Here is a 21,878-nt window from a genome sequence, read left to right as displayed (position 1 = left end):
TGCCAATATCATTTCTGAAATATTTTTGAACATGCAACTTAACTGTTGCTTAGTCCAGTATGTTTCTTAAGATAGATGTCACGTGAAAGAACAACAAAATAATAGAACAAAAACTAGTATTAGTAGGTACTGTAATTTATGGACAACCAATTTTTCATCTCAACTTATTAGGTAAATTGACCTCTTATCAGTTCTACCATACATTAACCGATGCATGTCCTTGTGATTCTAGTTATCTATAAATAGCATGATTTCATAGTTCAATAAATAAATAAATAAATAACCTTAGACTAGTTAAAGGGCAGCCAATATTCCCTAAACCATGTAAGTTATGCCAACTTACAGTAAATTTGTGTAGGAAATAGTCAATGCGGTTATCGCTCTCCTACTGTTTCAAAAACACACAAAGATATATTATCTTTTCTTGATATAAATTATTTCATAATTTTAATGATTAATATGATATTTTGATAATGATAAATTTATTATTTTAGTAAAATAAAAAATAAACAAAGAAGGGGGAAGAGAAAGAAGGGACATCCGCTTGATACTAGATTTTAACATTACTAAGGGATTTCTAAGAAAAAATCAGATAATCACTCATTGATCCCTTGTAGATTACTAAGAGATTTTCAAGGCATTTATCGAGGACTGTAAATTCTTCACAAATTGCTTAAAGATTCTTCAATAAAATTAGATTTTGAATGCAACTTAACATTTCTTAAAATTCCTTTCTAATTCTTCAATGATTTTCTGAGGAACAGATCCTTTGGTGATATCTCTTGGTAAAGGACTGATTTTTGATAGTGAAAAATATTAATTTGTTTGGTTTTGACCCTTAAATTTCATAGCTTATTCACATATGAGGCGCTTGACCAGAGTCATGCATCTAGTTTCCAAATACATGGTTTGCGTTTCACTTATCTCTACAACTTTGTATGCGGCTACGAAAGAAAATATAGCATTTAGTTACTGTAGCTGCAATATTTTCCAAATAGTTACAGAAAATTTTTAAATTATTTTCAAGTTTTCTCTTGAGTGAACAATTTTTGAACCATTGCTTAATCCATAACTATTCTTTAATTATACACGAATTTTATGATCCATTCATGAATTATTCACAACACATTTATAAGACAATTTACATGTTGCAAATTAATAATAACATATATCATTGCAAGCAACAAAATTTTTTCACTATCATTCATTATTTTTTTCTCTTATATTTATTTTCTAATAAATAATTTTAAAATATTTAAAAAAATCATATTTTTAAATTTTTTTATTTTTATTTCTTGTTGTCCAAACTTTGGAAGAGCTTTTTATTTTTTCAAACTTAAAACCACTTATCCTGCTTCCAAATATCCAACTTATTACTATGCTATTTACCACATAATCCAACCCATTTCCACTTGCTTTAATGGGAGGAAGCATAAATAAAGTCTCTGTCTCTTCACCCCTCCATGTGGTAGAAAAGTGTGAACTTACCACCTAAGCAAAGAACGGAACTAGGTATTTGGTCCAGAGAAGTCTTTTACATACCAATTTTGTTTAATCTCACGACCAAGATCAAAGTACCATGACCCTATGGTAACCGATCTTCCATGCCATAGCTTGGAACCCTCCTGCACCATATAGGCTTCAACACTTTCCGTAGTCATGTGGATGACCAGAGAACCCATCAAGATCATTGTCTACAAATCGACATACTTGTCCGTTCTTCCATCAGAATCTAATTTCTTCGAGGTCTAGTCATGTAAGGTACAAATTCGTTCTCCCATCCATTATTGATATAAATTTCATATCTGTCACCGTTGATAATAACTATGGAGACATAATCTACATTTCAACATATCAACGTCATCATTCCTACACATTCTCTCTCCTTTATCTGGCTTTTTATCTGAAATGCCTCGGTCAAAATAAAAAAATAATAAAATAACGTACTCGAGAGAAGTGACTTCCAATCTTATCAATAACGTTACGTGTGGTTCTAAACAAGGAATACGATTCCGATTCGTTGTGTCCCATTTTGACCACTGACTCCCCGTCACATCCAAGTTTAATACATTTAACTACTAATATATTTAGAGCTGGATTTTTTTGCCAAATCTAACCTCAGCTTTCAAACTTGGGGTATAAAAACAAAGTTGTGTGACCCCCATGACCGTGTTGGAGGATTATGCCATGTCTGGAAATGATACTAAGAAATTGCTATGGGAATCTAGGATAGATCTTTGCAAGTTGGCTCTTAGTCATTGTTTTTTTTTTGGTAGAAACTTAGTCATGGTTTTATAGAGATGTCGTTTAGGAAAGCAGGGTGCAAGTCAATAAAGAAATAGAGAAACTGTACCAAAAAAATAATAAAAAATAGAAAAGTTTTGATAAAATATAGCGTCCTATCGTTATCTTACTATGTTATGATAACAAGTGGTAGTGTTCTAGTTCGAGTTTTTTTTGAGTATGGCATCATCAACTAGACCTCATGTCAAGAGGCCACGTTGGATTAATCCGTGTCGACTTCTATTTGCAGGTCAAGTCTAGATTTTTTTTTTTTTTTTTCCAAAGCTCGAATCAAAAAAAATGATGGAGCTCTTTTCCCGAATAATACAAAAAAAAAAATTTTTTTACCAAAATATATTCAAATCAAACTTATTTACCAAACTGATGTAAGAGGGAAAAACGCCATTTTGAATGGCGTTTTTTCCCCTGCCACGTCAACCCCCATTTCCACGGTGGCATCGTCCCAAAAAAAAAAAAAAAAAAAAAAAAAAACGCCATTTGGAATGGCGCTTTTAAAAACGCCATTCCAAATGGCGTTTTATTTAAATATAAATTAATTGTATGAAATATGAATTTTATGGAATTAGATTTGGTTAAGATTTTAATAATTGAAAAATAGTACTGAGTTATTGTTCAATATTTTTATTTTCATCTAGAAAATCTTATTTAGACGAAGCGGATATCTGATCAGATAATTCGATATCCAATCGGATAGGATATGAATAAAAAAAATATTGATTCGATAGATCACGGATTGAATTCTGATCAAAATACTAAGATATTAGATCAGATTTAGATTGATCCAAATCTGCATTCGATCCAACCCATTGCTAAACCTATTGTCATGATGTCTATTCGATATGTCTTTTGAAAAGTAAATAGAATGGTAAATTAGATTGCTTCTTATGTTGTTGAGTATATTAAAGAAGGAATCGAATAATAAAATGAGATGTTTCCATGGATCCTATAGGATCTTTTACTTTCTAATTTTATGGATTTTATTCATATTAAAGTCATATGATTATCATCTGTATAAATAAAAAAAAAAACTGTGTTAGAAACTAAATCATAATTGTAAAATTATTTCAGGCTTATTTGGTTTGCCTGTAAAAGGTAGGAGAAAAAGATGGTCAATTAAAAAGTGACAAAATGACAAGGTGACTTATAATTAGTTAGATTTTTTAAAATATAAAAAATAAGTTTCTCAAAAAAATAAATTTTGCATCCACGGAAAGTATCTCATGGGTTAAAGCTAACATAATTTTTTCACAAATATCCTTCATTATAATAGTCTATGTTTTTTTATTATAACCAATTTAATAGAAGTATAAAAGATTTCTATACAACCTTCATATAAAAATAGATGTTGAATCAAATATAAATTATTTTAAAAAATATATTTTTTATATCAATCAAGCATATCAAAATTATTTTTTTAAATATAATAATGTGACATCAACTTTTCATGAAACATATATATATATATATATATATATATATTTGGTAGAATTCATGAAACATATTTCATTGGGGTAAAATTTTTCTTGTAAATCAAATGACTCTGTCATTGTTGAACCAACCTGCATTACCGTGGTCATCATAACCAAGATGAATCTAGATATTAGTTGATATTTCAAGAACGAAACATCAAAATCTTAGCCCCACATAATAAATCTAAAATTAACAACTATATCAAAGCATTACTTTCCAAATTTATCTTCAGCTATATCAGCCGTGATGTTTGAACCCGAAATATCGTATTCATAAGACCAATTGAGATATTAGTTGAGTTGAAAACCTTGCCAATGGATTCGGATCAAACCAATGGGTCCGGATCGGATCCAAACCCAACTCGCCAACATTTTCTTTCCATGGGATTCAATCATGGATTCACAGGGAAGATGGTGCCCTCTGGGATCCACCCAAAGCTCTACAGAGACCAAGTCCCCGGTTCACACTAAACCAAATCCACCGTCCAGGGACCCATATCTATGATTAGTGACTCAATCGAGTGAGAAATTATTGGTTGAATCAGGTCCACTATGTCATTTTTGGATTGGTTCAACTAAATTTTGACATGTTGAGATGCATCGATCAATCTTAATCTAAATGAAAGAATTATGATTTTTTGTTTAAATTATTGATTGAACCAGATTCACTATTCATTTTGAAATTGGTTCAATCAAATTTTGACATGTTGAGAGACATCGCCTGAGATAAAGGTCAATTTTAATCTAAATGGAAGAATTATGATCTTTTTGGTTGGCACAAAAAAAAAAATCACATCTTCATCCTTCATTTTTCAAGAAAAATTATAGTTGATATATATTATTTTTGGATCAATTCAACCAAATTTTAATATGCCAAAAGACATCGATCAAGATAAAAATTAATTCAGATCCAAATGGAGAAATTATGATATTTTTTGTTGAAAAAAAAAATTTTTTTTTTTTTTTCTTGGGGTGGGGGGGGGGGGGGGGGTGGGGGCAGATGGTAACGGGTTCGCGGGTCCTCCTCCTCCACCCGCCAACCGCCGTGGAGCGGACGGTGGGGCAGAACGGGAAGAGAAAACCCGCCAACCGTCCCCCGGACCCCACCCTGCATTCACACCGAGGTTGAGCTCTCAACAGTGGCCCGGAAAAGAAGAAAGGAAAGAGAATCGGTCAATCCCAGCACTCACACAAGAAAGAAGACAATGGGCACCAAAAAGGGCTTGGATTCTATTCACATATACCTTCTAGCCAAACCCCGGAGAGAAAAAATCTAGGGTTCAGAGTAGGGTTCTTGGGGAGGGAAAAAAGAGAAGAAGAGAAGAAAGATGGGATGCGTTTGCTCTAGAGAGAAGGGGGAGCAGACAAACGATCTCTCCTTCTCCGATCAGCCGGGGGAGGATCGGTTCGCCGGAATTCGGAAGAATGCTTCCGGGAGTTATGATTCCGGGGAGCTTCGGATCAAGCCGGCAAAGGCCGGAGCTGGAAAGGTGCTTCCTTTTCTTCTTCCTTGATTGATTACTTGGGTCTTTTTTTTGAATTGATTGGATAATATAATTAGGTGTTTGATTTTGATGTGTATGATGGCAGTGAATATAAGATTTGAGCTTGAGGTGTTAAAAGAGTGTGATCGAAGTGAAAGAACAGCGACGCAACTTTGGCTGCAATGGGAAGCGATTCTGATATGCATCAGATTTTGTAGAGAACTTAAAAATAATTAAACTAGAGGATCTTAGAGGATTTTAGGAGTAAGTGGATTGGAGTACGAGGAAATTGAGATTGGTAATTTGTCTTATCGCAAGTTTCTATGCTGTCCTAACCAAGGAGTAAGTGGACTGACATACCAAGTATGATGCCATATATTGGTGGATGGGTTTGGTTGGGGGTCAACAGAAACTGCAGTTTGTTTAATATACATTGAATATCTTTGTGCATTTAAGGTGGGACTGCCAAATGTGGGCAGTGAGAATAGAGTTCAAAGAGCAACACTAAATATTTTGTTGAAGGAGATAGAATGAGTTCAATGATTAAGCAACTGAATAGCTGGCATTTATGCACTCATTTTACTTTTTCAATTTTTTTCCATAAAACTTTTTCGAGAAGAAAAGGGTGGGAGACCCATCTGCAGTGTAATTAAGCAGGTCAAGATTTTTGGAGATGTACATCCAAGAATCAAACTGAGAACCTCTGATTGCTAAGCAAAGGGGTGTAACCACTAGGACAAGCCTTAGTTGACTCATAATTTCAACTCGATAGCCTAAAAAGTCATATCTATTATAACAGGTTTGGATAATGGTATTGACTAATCTAGGGTATACAAAATGAAATTGTAATGTCCTTCAAGTTGTAATCTAGATTCTGTTCTACAAAAAGTTGAATATTTACAACATGCTAGATTAGATTGTTCCTTGAACTTGACGTGGTTCCCCATTGCTCAGACCTGATCTTGAGATCATGATGCTAACATTTGCTTTCATGCTTCATTCGTGGATCTACATAATTTAAATGGCAATTAATATCAATGGGCTTAGAGTAGTAGGATACTAGGATCTTTCAATTATGGCAGTCATGGAGCGAGAACAAGAAGAAACTAATGAATTTTTATGGATGTGGATGTGTTTTGGATCCTAGGTAGTTGACTGAAGCAGTTGAACTATCGAAGATACATCATACTTGGTGCTTTTAGGGGACTTGACACAAATGATGTGTCAGCTTATGGCTTTTGATGGGCAATTAGACTATGCTTTACCTACTAGTGAACATGTGACAGACGTGTAATCGCACCTGTATTGTGTAAATTTTCAGATCCACTAAAAAAAGATAGTGGGACCATGAAACTTAGCTTTAAGTTGATTACGACGTCCACTTGGGTATGAAGCATGTGAGATTGTGAGGAAATTTTAAAAGTAAGCAAAGCTATGAAAACTAGTAAATAATGACAAATCACAATTTGTTTCTTGACAAGTTTAAATTAGTCATTTTGAATTCTTGATGGCTTTGTGACAAATTACTGAATAAATACTCTGAAGAAAACTGTGGTAAGGAAAATGTGTTCTCTTGGTGAAGATAACAAATTTAATCTCTCCCTCCCTCTCTCTCTCTCTCTTTCGGATTAAAGAAAAAAGGGGATTGCTATAGATCTGAGTCACTATGATTATCACTGAACATCAGAGCTCAAACCATGTGATTGTAATTATGTATAATTGCTGAGGTTTATGGAAGAAACCATCTTAGCCATGCTATCATAAAAGAAACCATCTTAGCCAAAGATGCTAATCAGCAGTCTTGACAGCTTTCCAACAATCAGTTTTAGAACTTCAACCAAAGAGGAAATTTTCCTTTCAATTCTTCAGGGTTGCATGCTTCACCTGACAAAAGATCTAGTTAACCTTAACATTTTTTGCTGAATTGCCACTAAAGTCTCTTAGTTGTTGGTATGAGGTGAAACTTGGCAACAGTATTATTGAGTAACTATGCACCTGTTGGAGGTTTGAAAAATTTAAATGTGTCAAACAGAATTATTTTAGAGTGAAGACTAACTGTCAAGCAAACACATGAGCATCATCTTGGTAAAAAGGACAGTATGATGTAAAGTTCTACCTTCCAAAACTAGCTATGGATGTGATGCCAAAAACATATAGAGGTGAAGACAAGAAACACTTAAAGCTGTTGTCTCATCTGTGGAAGACCTAATATATAAAACCAGACCTGGCTGCATGCATGCATGCATGGGACAAACATAATATATCAGGGCTTGCTGAAAATTCTATATGGGAATTGTGTTTATATATCATGCGGCATAACTCTAATGTTTGCTAAATCATGTAGTCCACTTACAAATCTGTTTTACAATACTCTGTGCTTTTGATTACTATTATTTCCCCATTCTCTTCTTTCTTGCTTTTATTTATTTATTTATTTTGGGATTGAGCATAGAGAGTTCATAAACACTGACTTATACAAGAAAATTGGTAACAGGAGTTATGACTCCAAAGTCTATGTTGCAGTTGTAAATGCTGTCAATGATGCATTGAAGTTGATAATTTGAAATGAATGCCCCGAATCACTGACTTACCATGATATCTTATCCAAGCCCTTATCAGAATCTTGAGACTACATGTCTCAAGTTGATTCTTATCCCAATCATCTTTGCACCCAGTAGCATTTTCTTAGAATTTGAAAGAATAACCACCTGTCAATCTAACTTTACTTCTGGTGCAAATTCATGAGCTTGCATCATCTGTTTGGATGTGACTTCAGATTCCATCGTTTACCATATATCATTAGGCTTGTAAATTGATTATATACTTTATTTTATTTTCTTTTCCTTTTTTAACTATCATATTATGAATGAGCTATCACTTCTGGTTGAGTACATGTAGATAATAGTTTGCTTCAAATGGTAAAATTTGTTATAGGTTATGTGCAAGTACTGATGTCAAACTGCCAGTGTTTCTTAGGTTTCCGAAACAGGTTCAGTTTTGGGAAGGGCTGGCATAGCTGGCCTAGAGAGGGCTGTGGAGGTCTTAGATACCCTTGGGAGTAGCATGACAAGCTTGAATCCTAGCAGTGGGTTTATCTCTGGAATTGCAGCTCGAGGAAATAAAGTTTCAATATTGGCATTTGAAGTTGCAAATACAATTGCCAAAGGTGCTAATTTGTGGAGATCTATGTCAGACGAAAGCATCAAATTCTTAAAAGAAGATATTTTGCAGTCAGATGGAGTTAGAAAACTGATTTCAGCGGATACCAATGAGCTTCTATGCATTGTTGCTGCTGACAAAAGGTTGATTCAAGGATTAAGCGGCACCAATCTGGAAGTTGGATATATGTTTTTTAAATTTCTGTATTATGTTATGCTTGTTATCCTTATAATATTTTGCCAATTTCTTACTGTAATTTTTTTTTCCTGCTATAACAGGGAAGAGCTTGATGTTTTCTCCAGAGAAGTAATTCGATTTGGGGATCTCTGTAAAAACCCTACATGGCATAATTTGGGCCGCTATTTTCAGAAGTAAGATAGTTTGTCTATGTCGTTCAATTGCAGCCGATTTATACTCTTCTAATGTTCACTGAATGCAATTACCAATTTGAGATATATGGTACATATTCAGATTGAGTTCAGACCTTACACCCCAGGAACAATTAAAAGCAGAGGTAGAAACAACTATGCGTCACTTGATACACCTGGCTCAGAACACTTCTGTAAGTATATTTTAGAAAATCCTTTATTAAAGATAATTTCCTAGTGACTTCTAGATAATTGCTGCTGGATGAATTGAAAATTGTGTTATCAGATGACTTGCTTCTGGTTACTTTATTTCAATCTCTCCCCTCCCCGTCCTATTGATTGTGTGCTTTGTGTGGCTCACTGCATCCTTACATATATATTATTTACTTTAGCTCAAGCATATAAAATTGTGGAAATTTATTTATAGGGCATGATTTTATCTCCTATTCGTTTTACCTTTTTCCTTGTTTGTCTTTCCTGGATATCAATTTTAGGTAGAGTATGGTCCTCTGCAAAGGAGAACAGGTAACTTGCATGGTCAGTGCATGCACCCAGTATTTCCTTTCTGCATGTTGACTGCTAAAAAAAATATAATATAGATGGTTATCAGCCTTTTTTTGTGAACATAACTTATCTTAAATGTATAGGAGCTCTATCATGAGTTACATGCGCTGGACAGATTTGAACAGGATTACCGAAGGAAGCTTCAGGAAGAAGAGTCGTTGCCTGCAGGCAAACGAGGTAAGTCAAATGTTTTTTCTTTCATCAAGAAGCACTGTTTTATAAGCACACAGCCCCCGAGGCCACCGCCCACCCAGCACCCTGCGGTTCTTTTCCCTCCCTCCTTTTCTTGCAATAGATGCTTACCAGCCAATTCTAATGATTTGCATGGTAAAGGAAAAAATGCACAAAGTTGAGAAGGGAGCCATTGCTTTTTCTTTAGGGCTGTGGGCTCACAGCTCAGTTGACAAGATTATTCATAACCTGGTTTTATACCCAGCACAGGAAGGGAGGAAAAAGGAGGGTGGTGGTAATCACTAGTAGCTTCCTGCCTTTCCTTTCTGAAAATTTAAATAAATATGAAGGCAAATTCGATAAAAGCCCTTCAAATTGGTATGTTTTTCTCTTCAAAATGGTGAAAAAGTCAATTACTATATAATCAGCTAATATAATAAGAAAGCATTTCAGTAACTGTTGAGAAATGGCAGAATAAGATTTTGGTTGTTCATGGATAAATATTCTAAAATTATGTTAATAATATTAGTATGTTATCAAAATCAGAACCTTGAATTTGCTTTGCTAGTTAAACATATCTAGAGATCTCAGAGGGCTAAAATCAGATCCGCACCATCTGGTCGTATGGGAATTACAACTGGATGATTGTCTTGGTTTGTTGCAAAGGTAATCACCCGAATAGGGAGGCTGATAATGCAAACTAGGAAATTTAACAGAGTGGATGGTGGCTGAAAGCTTCATCTTGTTTTCATTTGTCTACAAAACAACTATAAGTGATAAATTAAAGAAATATCATTCTTACCATGCCATCATCTTGATTGACAGCCTAATAAGGCTAGAGGTTTATTACAAGAGTAAGTAAAATAATTCATATCATATTTAGACTAAATGTGAACCAAATCTTGGCTATAGTTTTGGGCAGAGATATTTTAATTAATATACCATCAGAGAATGACGTTACTTGGATTGATATATAGCTCATCTACAACATTTTATATTCAGAATGTCATCATTTACTAGGGACTGCGTTTTCTCTATGTTTTATCTGTTTAAAAAAATATATCGTTTTAAAAAGAACTACAAATGATATTTATTTTACATTTCTTGATTTTATAAATTGCAATGCATGTGCTGGAACTTCTGATTTATGTAAAGTAACACTTTTTTGCCTGATTATTGGAATTTGCTATTGTAATTCACTTGTAACCCATTTCTTTGTTTATGGCAGAGAGTCTTATGATCTTACACAGTGAACTAAAACGTCAAAGAAAGCTTGTGAAAAGTTTGAAAAAGAAATCCCTGTGGTCTAGAAATTTGGAGGAGGTAATTAAATAAAAGAAAAAACGTAAGTTATCTCAATGAGGTAACTCAATTCTCAATATGGTTTTCTCTTCATTTCATTTCTGAAGCAATAACTAATTTTATTTTTTTAATGCTCTCTCTCTTTCTCTCTTTGTGTGTGTGTGTCTCTCTCTCATAATTTTATTTTTTTATTTTTTAATGCTCTCTCTTTCTTTCTCTCTTTGTGTGTGTGTGTCTCTCTCTCTCTCATAATACAGCAAATAATGCAGTAATATGGGATGAATCCTTTTCTTATTGTGATACTTGACATTTAATATTTCTCTGATGAGGTAAAACACTGCAGGTGGTGGAGAAATTTGTTGACGTTGTTGCTAGTTTGCATAAAGAGATTTTGGAGACATTTAGTAATACTGGTATGTGTTTCGGAAGTCACTATATGCTATATCAATTATCAATGCAAACACCACTTCAACAGTATGTTTGTAGTCATGTCTCTTTTGATTCTTCTTACTGACTGAGATTCTGATTTAGGACTGGAATTCTCACCCATGTAGAGTTCTTCTGGTTAGACAGAAAAGAATCCTAAATTACCATAACTATAACCATCCAGCCTTATCCCAGCTACCTGGGTTTGGCTTTATAGATCCTCATTTTATGATCATCCCAAACTCAACTAAATTTGAAATCATTTCATACATGTGGTCTGCTGCTGCTTTTGACCCACTACGATACCAAAATTCTTAAGCTACATAAACGAACACGTAGATGTTCCTTGAATTGGTAGTCTCCATGAATATATATTTTTACATGTCAATTACTTTTATCAAACAAATTTTCTCTCTCCATCATCATTTTTCAGTAAGAATATAATGACAATTTATTCATGCCACTTAAAATTCGAGTCTGTATGTCATGGTCATCATATACTCAATATATGTCCACACCACTGAATCCTATTATTTGGAGTTTGAAGAATATGACACTCTGTTCCAGTGTCATTTAAACTCAATTAGTATTCAAGCTTCACTAGTTCATATTTTAGTTTCTTGTAAGTTGTGACATATCTGTTGTGTTCGCATCTATTGGTGTAATTTCTCAGTGTTTATATTTTATATTGTAATAGATCATACAAAATGATGCTTAATCACAAATTGCTGCAGCTATCAACATGCCTGATCCTGTGTAAAGTTGGTTGTTCCACTTATTGCCCTTTAGATAACAATATGGTATATAACAGAGTTCTTGTGAAACTAGAGTGAGGTTGGATGGGCTGCAGAAGTACTGTAGTATCCATACAGCAACTGCCCTATATGTTCAGCACTAAAGGCTTTTATGCTGATTAAGAGTTGACAACAAATTAAAGAAGTGGTTTATAGAGAATTACCTGTAGTCCTCCCTATAGTTGAACTCTGTTGCTTTGTGACCTTGACAATTTTCACATTCTTGTATAAACTTCTTACTCTTACAGATGTAATCTTTGTTGTACTGTTGACATTACTTGATCTATTTGTATTCTTAGCATTAATCCAGTTTGAAACACTGGCAGCTACCATGAACCATGGGCCAGCTCAAAATCAAAGATTGGGCGTTGCTGGTCTTGCACTGCATTATGCTAACATCATCAATCAAATAGACAATATAGTAAGTGAAAAAGCTTTTCTTCATGTATTGCATTTTTGTTCTGTAGCAGAGCTCTTCCTCCTGTAATCACAAAAGTTACTTTGCATCTGACATTAATAAATTCCTCTCAACTCTGTCATGCCACATTAAACTGAGATTTGCAGCTTACTGAGGATTACTTTTTTAAATCATGTCTTGATGAATTGAAGTATGAATAATCATCAACTGTCTAAGGGTGGTAGGTTTTGTTCAGTATCATTGATGAGATGACTGTAGACAAATACCCTGAAAATAAATTCTCTTAAATCACAAGAGAATTTGATTGATGTTGAGTCATGAATCTCCACTATTGTTTCAAAGATTTAATAAATTCTTTATAAAGTGACAAACTTTGTTAACTTTCTTAATTTCATAGAATACAAGATTTGGCCCAATTATTTAATGTTTTGGGCTTCCAAGTAAGGTTTTATTTGGGTTGTAACATGAATTATATTCCAATGTATCAAAATATAAAAGGCAGATATAATAGTCATACGACCACCAAATAATATAATCTGAGATAACAACCTTTTTTGCTTTAATTCACTTGAAACTTGTTTCATTTGCTGGTAATTAGACCCAGATTGTCTTATATTTTTGTTGGACTGCTTCTGTTTTGATGACTTGTGTTATATAATGTAAATCAGGTTAGTTTATAATCGAAACAAATCAAGAAACATCGTAGACTGATTGATGCATGATATATACCTTCATTATATGTATGCACCTATGTGTATGTAAATGTATATATGAATGTATGCATGTATATGTCTGCATCCATGGATACACATTTATCATAATACCTGAAAGAATGAAATAGCGGACGGTGCACCACTAAAAATCCAGAAGTGCAAAAAACTGATAAAAACAGCACATTACAAAGAAGAATTTAATAAATGTACCCGACTGATGCGTGTCGTAGCACATCAAAATTAACTCTGCTCGCTACTATGTAAATAGAGTGAGTCAGGATCGTATCCGAAGGATCTTAGTTGATTATTTTGAAAACGCAAAAGAAAAGAATAATAAATTGTAAAAAAAAATTAAGAAAGAAGCTGGAAAAATAAAATTACTTTTCATTAATCTAATAAAGAAGCATACGTAAAGAAAAGAAATAAAATTGCGATATAAGACAACTAAACCAAGTTGATCTTCTTGCTGCGTCCGATAGTGGATGTGTCTCCTTGAATCCTGTGCAGACAGCGACAGCGACAGGATAGCTGGAAGGCTTGGTACAGGAACTCCAAGGAAGAAAGGTTGATGGAAGCGGATATGTAACAGAAAAAGGGTAGCGGCACTAGGATTATAACCTCTCCTAGATTTGATGAGATGTGGAAAAGGGATCTATGGAGGAATATGTTGTGCTAGGGTTAGTACCTCCCCTAGACTTATGCAGAAGAGAAAGAGGGAGAGAAAGAGAGAAGCTTTAAGAGAACTTAGGCGTTGGCTTGATTCAAAAAGAAAGAGGCCTTGGGGTTTTATTTATAGAGTGAGAAGGCTAGGATTTCATGAAAAGAGAGATAGGAGTGTGAATAAGGACCCTTGGATCTTCATATTGATTCTCCTTCATTGATCAATAAGTCGTGTTCACACTTAGTTCCATTTATCTTTTAATCTGAGCTTTTGATTGGAGAGGTTGCTTTTTGACCCTTGATCTTTAAGTTGCGTTCACACTGAAATAAGAGCTGATTGCTCGGTTCACTCAAATCTGAACCAATTTGAGTCCAAATTGAATCGTATGAACCCAAACTCCCAATTACCTGCAAAATAGACTAGATAGCATTAAATTCTTAATAAAATAACATTAATGATTACAATATTTAGTGCCTCTAGCGTCCTAAATTAAGTATTCATCACCCACCAAAAGAAAAACAAGAAGAATTTAATAAATGTTAGGAAAATTGGAACTTTTTGGGTTCATATCAGATTAAGATAACTATATAAGGCACCTAAATAATGTTATATGGATTTTGTTTATCTTGGTGATCACATGACCACGACCTAGCATGTTGTTTCAATGATTTCATTGATGAAGGAAACAAAAGGGATCTCCTCTTCAAAGAGTTTTGGATAACTACAACATGTGTCAATCTGTCGAGAACACAAAATTGAGTGTTAACAAACCCATATCATTGAATGGAGGATGAAGCCCCCACCCCCTCTCTCCGTGTGTGCGTGCGCGTGCATGCATGCTAAGAATCAAGAACCATCCCGAGCATATGCCCTTCTTATGTGTGAAAGCATGAACTATGTAAACATACTTGCGCAAACCTCAGTGATTTATCTTGAAGTGTTAAAAATTTAGAAGATTGCAAAAATCAGCTAGTACCATCATTTTTTTTTTTTGGTGGTTTGTTTATTCTTCCTCTTGTATTTTGATTGTTAAGGTAATGAAATCATCTATATTTTTCAGTTGGAATTTATAACTTTCTGGCTTCAGTTTATACAAGATTCTATTTCCCCTCTCTGTAAATATGTATGATTTACCTCCAAACTTATTAGACTCTGACAGCAAAGCTTCTCATATATTATGGTTAATTATAGTATCTTAAAAATTTCATGTCTTTAGGCATCTAGACCGCTTGTCCTTCCTCCAAATACAAGAGACAGTTTATATCATGGATTGCCAGCTGGAGTAAAGGCAGCATTACGTTCCCGCTTGCAAGAATTTGATGCCAAAGAAGAGGTATGTTTTATAAAGATGTTAATCTTCTGCAAAGAATAGGTCTCTCAGTTTTTCACCCAGCTTTTGCCTTTCTGTATGGATACATGCTTCACAGCTTCAGGTATACTGATTAACCATAACAATCATGCATTCTAAGGGTTTATTGCTGCTGCTTAGTAAATGCATGTGATAAATTGTTTGGCGACCAGCTCCATTGTCCTTATGCAACATAAAGGCCCAGAAACAATCAGCATGGTCAAAGATTTGGTGGACTATCAGTTTCAGTAAAAAGCCTTTCAGATGTTTCTGCAATGTCAAGAATACTATTTATACATAGAAATTTGAAAATATCAGGAAAGCTCATGAAGTATCAGAAAAATTGAATTAGGACTATTAATGGCTGGGCTGACTCGAGCACCACAATGACCTTGCCCATGGAAAAAAGGCTTGGATGCAGATTTTTAAACTGAAAGCCCGATTCAGCCCGAAAATAAGGGGTCTGATCTATTCCAGGTCAGGCCTGGCTGGCTTTTCCGCCAAAATAAAAAAGGGCCCTACTTGGGCCAGGCCCAGCCTGAAATATTGTGCACAGTCAAATTGGGCTCTGTCCTGGGACATTTTGGGTTTTATCCAGGCGGGTCTAAGCTCAGGCCTGTCTGAGCTTGCATCTGGCCTAGGTTTGATCTGGCCAGACCTGGCCCATTGACATCCCTGTTGAGAATCAAGAAGTTAAGAAGAAACTAGCAGCAAGTCACGTATCATTTCATGAGAAATTCAGTCATGGATTTCTTCTAATCAGACATTATTAACATCTAAGTAAAGGTTATTGGATTACTTTAATGAAATGCTCTTTTCATTATGTTAATCATGTGGTGGCGGTCCCAAGCTAGAACTTGAATAACAAAGCCTTTTGGTGAAATGCACCCTTTTTTTTTGTCGCAGTTGCATGAGATTTTATGAATCATTATGGGTTAGCTTAGCTGCTGATATTTATTACTGAATTTCAAAATGAACTCTATAATGGACTAGTTGTTAACATGAATCAAATAACAGGCTGGTATGCAGGAGCTAGCTATCGGGGACTTATGACAAGTCCTCTTGGACTGTGATCCACATTTGCTCTATAGAGTGCTATTAACCAATACCAATTATGGGGGCTTCATGTTGCATGTACTACAATTTGCATATCTTGTTTGGAAACACCCATCATTGTCATATCTAATACAAAAAACTTGGCACTCATAAATATCTTGATAATAATGCAAAATTTCTCTTTTTCACCAAAATTTTCTATTGTACAGTATACCCACTGCTAGATAATGTAGAAGGGTACTTGCCTTGCCTATTATACATGTTGGTGGCATGACACTTTCTAGGCGTGAAGTTTCATAGCATGCTATCTGTTTTTGTAATGATACCTCTAGATTCAGAGTATCATATGATGTGGGAACCTTAGCACTTAGCAAGATGTTTGGTTCAATAATCCCATCATGTGTGTCATGGAAGCTACTAACCTTATGTTTGTATTCAATGGATGCATGGGTAATGTTATAGAATTTGCACTTCTGCAGTTTACGGTTGCTCAAATCAAAGCTGAGATGCAGAAGACTCTCAAATGGATCGTTCCGTTAGCTGAAAACACAATAAGGTGGGCACATTAATGACTTTGACAAATATTATCTGTAAATTATGAAATGTATTTCTTATGCATTATCTTTCTCAATCTCTGCTTTTCTTAATTCTATTAATCTCTTTCAGATTGCATTTATTCACTTCTATTTTATTACTTTTCTTTTTCCTTTGAAATTGACAGAGCACATCAAGGTTTTGGATGGGTCGGGGAGTGGGCAAATATTGGGTCAGTATGAGGCCAAGTGCATCTTTAGCTTTAGTTCTTTTTTTTTTTTCCTTTTATTGCAATATATTTTTTTTTTCATTAAGAAAATTGATAGTAATCATCTTATAATTATAATTGGAGTTGAATATGCTTTTTTTCAGTACTGAGGTTAACAAGAACCCAACTCCAGAGCAAAACATTACCCGCATCCAGACACTTTATCATGCAGACAAGCAGAAGACTGACCATTATGTTCTTGAACTAGTGGTATGGCTTCACCAGCTGGTGATCCAGGTGAAAAATAGGGGTTATGGGTTCAAACCATTGCAACCAGTTAGATGTCGGTCCCAGAAGGAAATATCATTACCACACGAGACAAAGCAAGATTCATCCCAGCCTTGCAATACTAGAGCTTATGATATCCTTCAAATTTCTGAAGAGGAAAGAGAATTGTTGGACTGTCTGATATCAAACAGAATGATATTGGGGAGAAGCAAGAGCTTGGAACTCGTAACCAGGAAAGACAAAAGAAGCCGAAGAAACAGAGGTTTGAGCAGGAGTTCTGGAAATTCTCCTGCCAAGGAATTTAGTTTGGCGTTGGACTTGCAACTTGAGAGGAGAAGAGTCTTGGATGTAATGGATGGGATAGATACACTGGGTTCATTTCCTATAGCACCATTTTATACATAGCTCTTTTTTCATTTATTGTTTTATAATCTGTGCGATGGGTTTTCTCTCTAATTTTCTTGTATATGTGTTGAAGAACCTTTATTTTGCTTGTACAGATGTTGTCTGAGAAATCATGTGCATGAATCAAGGAAAGTTAACAGTGTTGCGGTGTTAGAAATATTGGATTCCTTGATTAGAGATATGACTCTAAGCATCAATTAGGTGAGATGTATCTTAATCACATAATATCATGTATGGGTATCTTAATCATATGTTACCATGTATTTGCTCAGGTTTGGGCTTGGGACCTCATTTGGAGAGACGAAAACTGACCATGCGACCTATTGACTAAGAGAGATTGAGGCCATGATTGCGACTGAGAAATTACACCCTACATTGTGCATACTACGTGGCCTTGCATATAGATAATCACAGCTGCTCGTTTCTATAGTAGTGTACTAAGATAAGCATTTGATTAATAGGGCTTATAGAAACAAATGGCTGTGATTTGTTGCATGCATGACTACAATGGTGCATCCAATATAGGGTATAATTTCTCGTTATCAAATAATGTTGATCATTTGCAAAAATAGAGTGCTAGGTCTTGCTTTCCACATTCTTCTTCCTCTCTCTCTATTGCTATATCATTGGCAGGAAACTCGTTGCCATTTGGGTGAGAGAGAGATTCGAATCCAGATTTTTTTTTTTTTTTTGCTAAGGTGGAAGAGTCATATCCATCGGGTATGAATGCATTTAAAAGAGTTAGAAAATAAAATATCATACAACATCATGAGAACAAAAGACAGTTTAGTTCATAGTGCTTCTTCTGAATGCTCTATTATATAAAAGGTGATTCAGTTTGCAACCATGTTTCCCTCATGATATACATATTAGGCAATCAGGGAGATAGATCTTAGAGGTCCTCTAGATGTCGCTTACCAACGGATGGCCTAAAGATGTCCCCATTTTTGGCTTTAGATCTACTTGATGATAATATGAGAATCTCCCTCAATAACCAAGTGATCGGCTCCGAGCACCTACCTTACACAGGTGACACCAAATCAAGCAGCCTTCAGCTCCAATCTAGATACAAGGGTGTCCAAAATGTGACATTCCTTGTTTCCATGAACCTAGAATTAGGTCTCTGAATGACAAATCAAGCTCCATCTTTGCTACTATTAGCTGTACTTGTATTTTTGGTCAGATTAATCATTTGCCTTGTATAAAGGATTGATGATGCATAGCAATTTGCCTTGTATAGAGGATTCCTGATGTATGGTGATTTATCTTTCCTGATGTATAGCAATTTGTCTTGTATAGTGGATTCCTGGTGCATAGCAATTTACCTTGTATAGAGGATTCCTAGCGTTTTATATGCTGTAACCTTTATAAGAAATAACAAGAAAAAAGTTTATCATAAAGAGCAAATATGATTTGGTACCAGAGCGAAAAGGAGAGGAGTGGTCGAGAATCGATAAACACCAACCCAAAAAGCACCCACCTTTTCAACGCCACAACATGGCTGAAGGGAAAAATCACAGAAATACCATCACCCTTTCCCCTGAGTTCCTCGGACAACCCGGGAACACCATTGATATCTTGTCCATTGACGGGAGACAATTATCTGAGGCGGGTGAGATCAATGAGAAATGCGTTGAAGGCGAAGAACAAATTGGAATTTGTGGACGGATCGATCAGAAAACCCAACCCCTCGTCTATGAATTTTGGAGCCTGGGATGTTTGCAGTTCTATGGTAATGGCATGGATTGTCAATTCCTCGGAGAAAAGTGTGGCATATGCCGACGATGCCAAGATCATGTGGGACGAACTTAAAAAGAGAGATCGTCTCTTTCAGCAGGATGGACGCACTGTGGCGGACTACTACTCTAAGCTGAAGGGACTTTGAGATGAGCTCGATGACTATTCAAGAATACCGGAGTGCAGGTGTGAAGTGGCCCAAGAGTCCATCAAAGAAAAGAAAATTGAGAAATGATATCAATTTCTCATGGGACTTGATGAGGAGCCTTACCGCACAGTTAGGTCGCAAATCCTGAGCACTGAACCACTTCCGTCGCATTCCATGGTTTGTCAGGAAGAACGTCAAAGACAAGTCGCGATGGAAAGAGAAGAACACACCGAATCTAAATCTGCAGCCTTCTTTGTTGCGGATAGAGGAAAGGGACTGATGAAGATGACCCAAGCCGAGATGTCAGTACTACAACAAACTGGGACATGAGAAGGATAGGTGCTGGAAAGAAAGTTGTGGCTGTGGTTGGGAATGCTTTTTGCTCTGAATCCTTAATGGCGCCGCACCGAATGGAGTGAAGAAGAAGACCACCCAAATGCTGACCTCAGGTCAGGCCAGACGACAAGCTCGGCCCAACAGGCCCAATCTCCCCATTGCCGGCCTTTACTTCAGACCAATATCTAGAGATGGCAATGGGTACGATTTGGATCGAATAGTATATTATCCATCTTCAAACCCAAATTTAATATTCTATACATAAACTCTACCCGATACCAATCGGATAAGAAAAGAGATACCCATCCCCATACCCAATGGGTTCGGGGATACCCGTGGGTAACCCATTTCCCCATACCCGCCCCATACCCAACCCATACCCATCCATTCTATACCCAAAAAAAAAGTAAAATAATTTTATGCATATTATCAATCAAAAATAGAATTACCAATTCCATATAAAATATAATCTATGTGTCCAAATTTATATAAATCAAACATAAAAATAGAATTACATTTAAACATAGAACATATAAACAACCAAAATAAATTTCTACATATTATCAACCAAAATAAAATTACCAATTCAACATAGAATATAATTTATAAGTCCAAATTTATAGAAATCAACATAGAAATAGAACTACCATTCAAAATCTAACATAACCATTAAGTTCATTATTTCATCCATGAAAATTTAGTATAATGCTAAAAAGGTAGTGAACTTGAATACCAAACTTCCAAATAATTTCATGAAATGACTGCAACTCCACAAATCATTTAAGGCAAATAGTAGGCTCTGCAACAAGTAATTAAAAAAATAATACATAATTAAGTAAATATATATAACAAAGTAAGAAAAATAATCATAAAGTAAAAATATTATTACCTGAACAATCCAAATGACCATCATCATCATCGTCATCATAAGTATTTGTAGCTAATGATCCATCTATCAATGATTCAAAATAAGATAAACATATTAATATAGTGAAAAGTATACAAAATAATAAACAATATTAAATTTAATATACCTTTTCTTTTAGAAGCTAATAACCAATTTTGAGCACACATCAATGCCTCAATTGTTTTTGCATGGAGTCGGCTTCGATAAGGACTCACAAGTCTGCCACTTGTACTAAAAGCAGATTCAGAAGCAACTGTGGATATAGGAATAGCAAATATATCTCTAGCAATAGTTTGTAATGTAGGATATTTTAATCCATTTTGCTTCCACCATACCAAAATATCAAAATTATCAGACCAAGGCAACACATCGTCCTCTAAATAATGGTCCAACTCAGTCATAACTGTTACTTTAGCTTTCTTTTTACTTTGAATAAAAGAAAGTAAAGCACTATCATCATAATCAAGCTTTGACTTGATAGTTGATTGTTCCTCACTATCTTTAATATTTTCTGCATTTGAAATGTTACCTGACTTGTAGCTCTTCAGCAAATTATTTAATAATATCTAAATTTTATCAACATACTTGGGAGCTTCTTCCTTCTCAAAGACTTAATCAAAATAAAACTCAACCAAACTCATCTTATATCTTGGGTCTAAAATTGAAGCAACACCCATTATCTCATGCACAACACCCCAATATTTATCATATTTGTCCAGTATCTTCATTGCCATTTCATGTATTACTTCATCTTCAAACAACCATTCTCCTAAAGCCAACTTAATTTGACAAATTTTTCTAAAATATAAGTTGGCAGTAGGATAGTTTATCCCTAAAAATAACTCAGTAATAGTATAAAAACTCTCCAATTTTTCACAAATTTTTCGAGCAAACTCCCAATCATTCTCACTAGGTGAATACTTATATTGAGATTCACGTTGTCTCAATCGAGTAAAAACATCCTTATATTGAATAGCAGTTTGAAGTATCAAATAAGTAGAGTTCCATCTTGTTGGACAATCCAAACATAATTTCTTACTACAAAAAATCCGTAATTGTCTAACAGTTTTTTCAAACT

The 21,878-nt window shown here is 35.0% G+C and overlaps 1 protein-coding gene across 2 annotated transcripts; it reads left to right on the top strand.

Moving 5' to 3' along the window:
* The first annotated feature begins 4,916 nt into the window (after positions 1 to 4,916).
* LOC105055057 (protein PSK SIMULATOR 1) lies at positions 4,917 to 17,829 on the top strand. 2 transcript variants are annotated; one of them, XM_010936756.4, is made up of 12 exons: positions 4,917 to 5,263; positions 8,234 to 8,559; positions 8,695 to 8,787; positions 8,888 to 8,978; positions 9,432 to 9,525; positions 10,748 to 10,842; positions 11,165 to 11,234; positions 12,368 to 12,462; positions 15,050 to 15,166; positions 16,717 to 16,793; positions 16,959 to 17,003; positions 17,144 to 17,829. In XM_010936756.4, exons 1-12 carry the CDS (start codon positions 5,102 to 5,104, stop codon positions 17,670 to 17,672), a joined length of 1,794 nt encoding a protein of 597 aa, XP_010935058.1. In that variant the 5' UTR covers positions 4,917 to 5,101; the 3' UTR covers positions 17,673 to 17,829. The 2 variants fall into 2 exon arrangements, with proteins under 2 accessions (XP_010935058.1, XP_010935060.1); XM_010936758.4 differs by having other exon boundaries at positions 5,124 to 5,263; positions 8,224 to 8,559.
* The last annotated feature ends 4,049 nt before the right edge of the window (positions 17,830 to 21,878 follow it).

The sequence above is a fragment of the Elaeis guineensis genome, chromosome 12 (genome assembly GCF_000442705.2).
Source record: "Elaeis guineensis isolate ETL-2024a chromosome 12, EG11, whole genome shotgun sequence".
Classification (NCBI taxonomy): Eukaryota; Viridiplantae; Streptophyta; class Magnoliopsida; order Arecales; family Arecaceae; genus Elaeis; species Elaeis guineensis.
Note: the sequence above shows the minus strand (reverse complement) of the source record. Positions and strands in the feature narration are given on the sequence as shown.

Coding starts and splice junctions, on each gene's coding strand:
- LOC105055057 (XM_010936756.4), top strand. CDS start 5,102: ATGGGATGCGTTTGCTCTAGAGAGAAGGGGGAGCAGACAAACGATCTC. Junction 5,264..8,233: donor CAAAGGCCGGAGCTGGAAAG/GTGCTTCCTTTT, acceptor AGTGTTTCTTAG/GTTTCCGAAACAGGTTCAGT. Junction 12,463..15,049: donor TCAATCAAATAGACAATATA/GTAAGTGAAAAA, acceptor TCATGTCTTTAG/GCATCTAGACCGCTTGTCCT.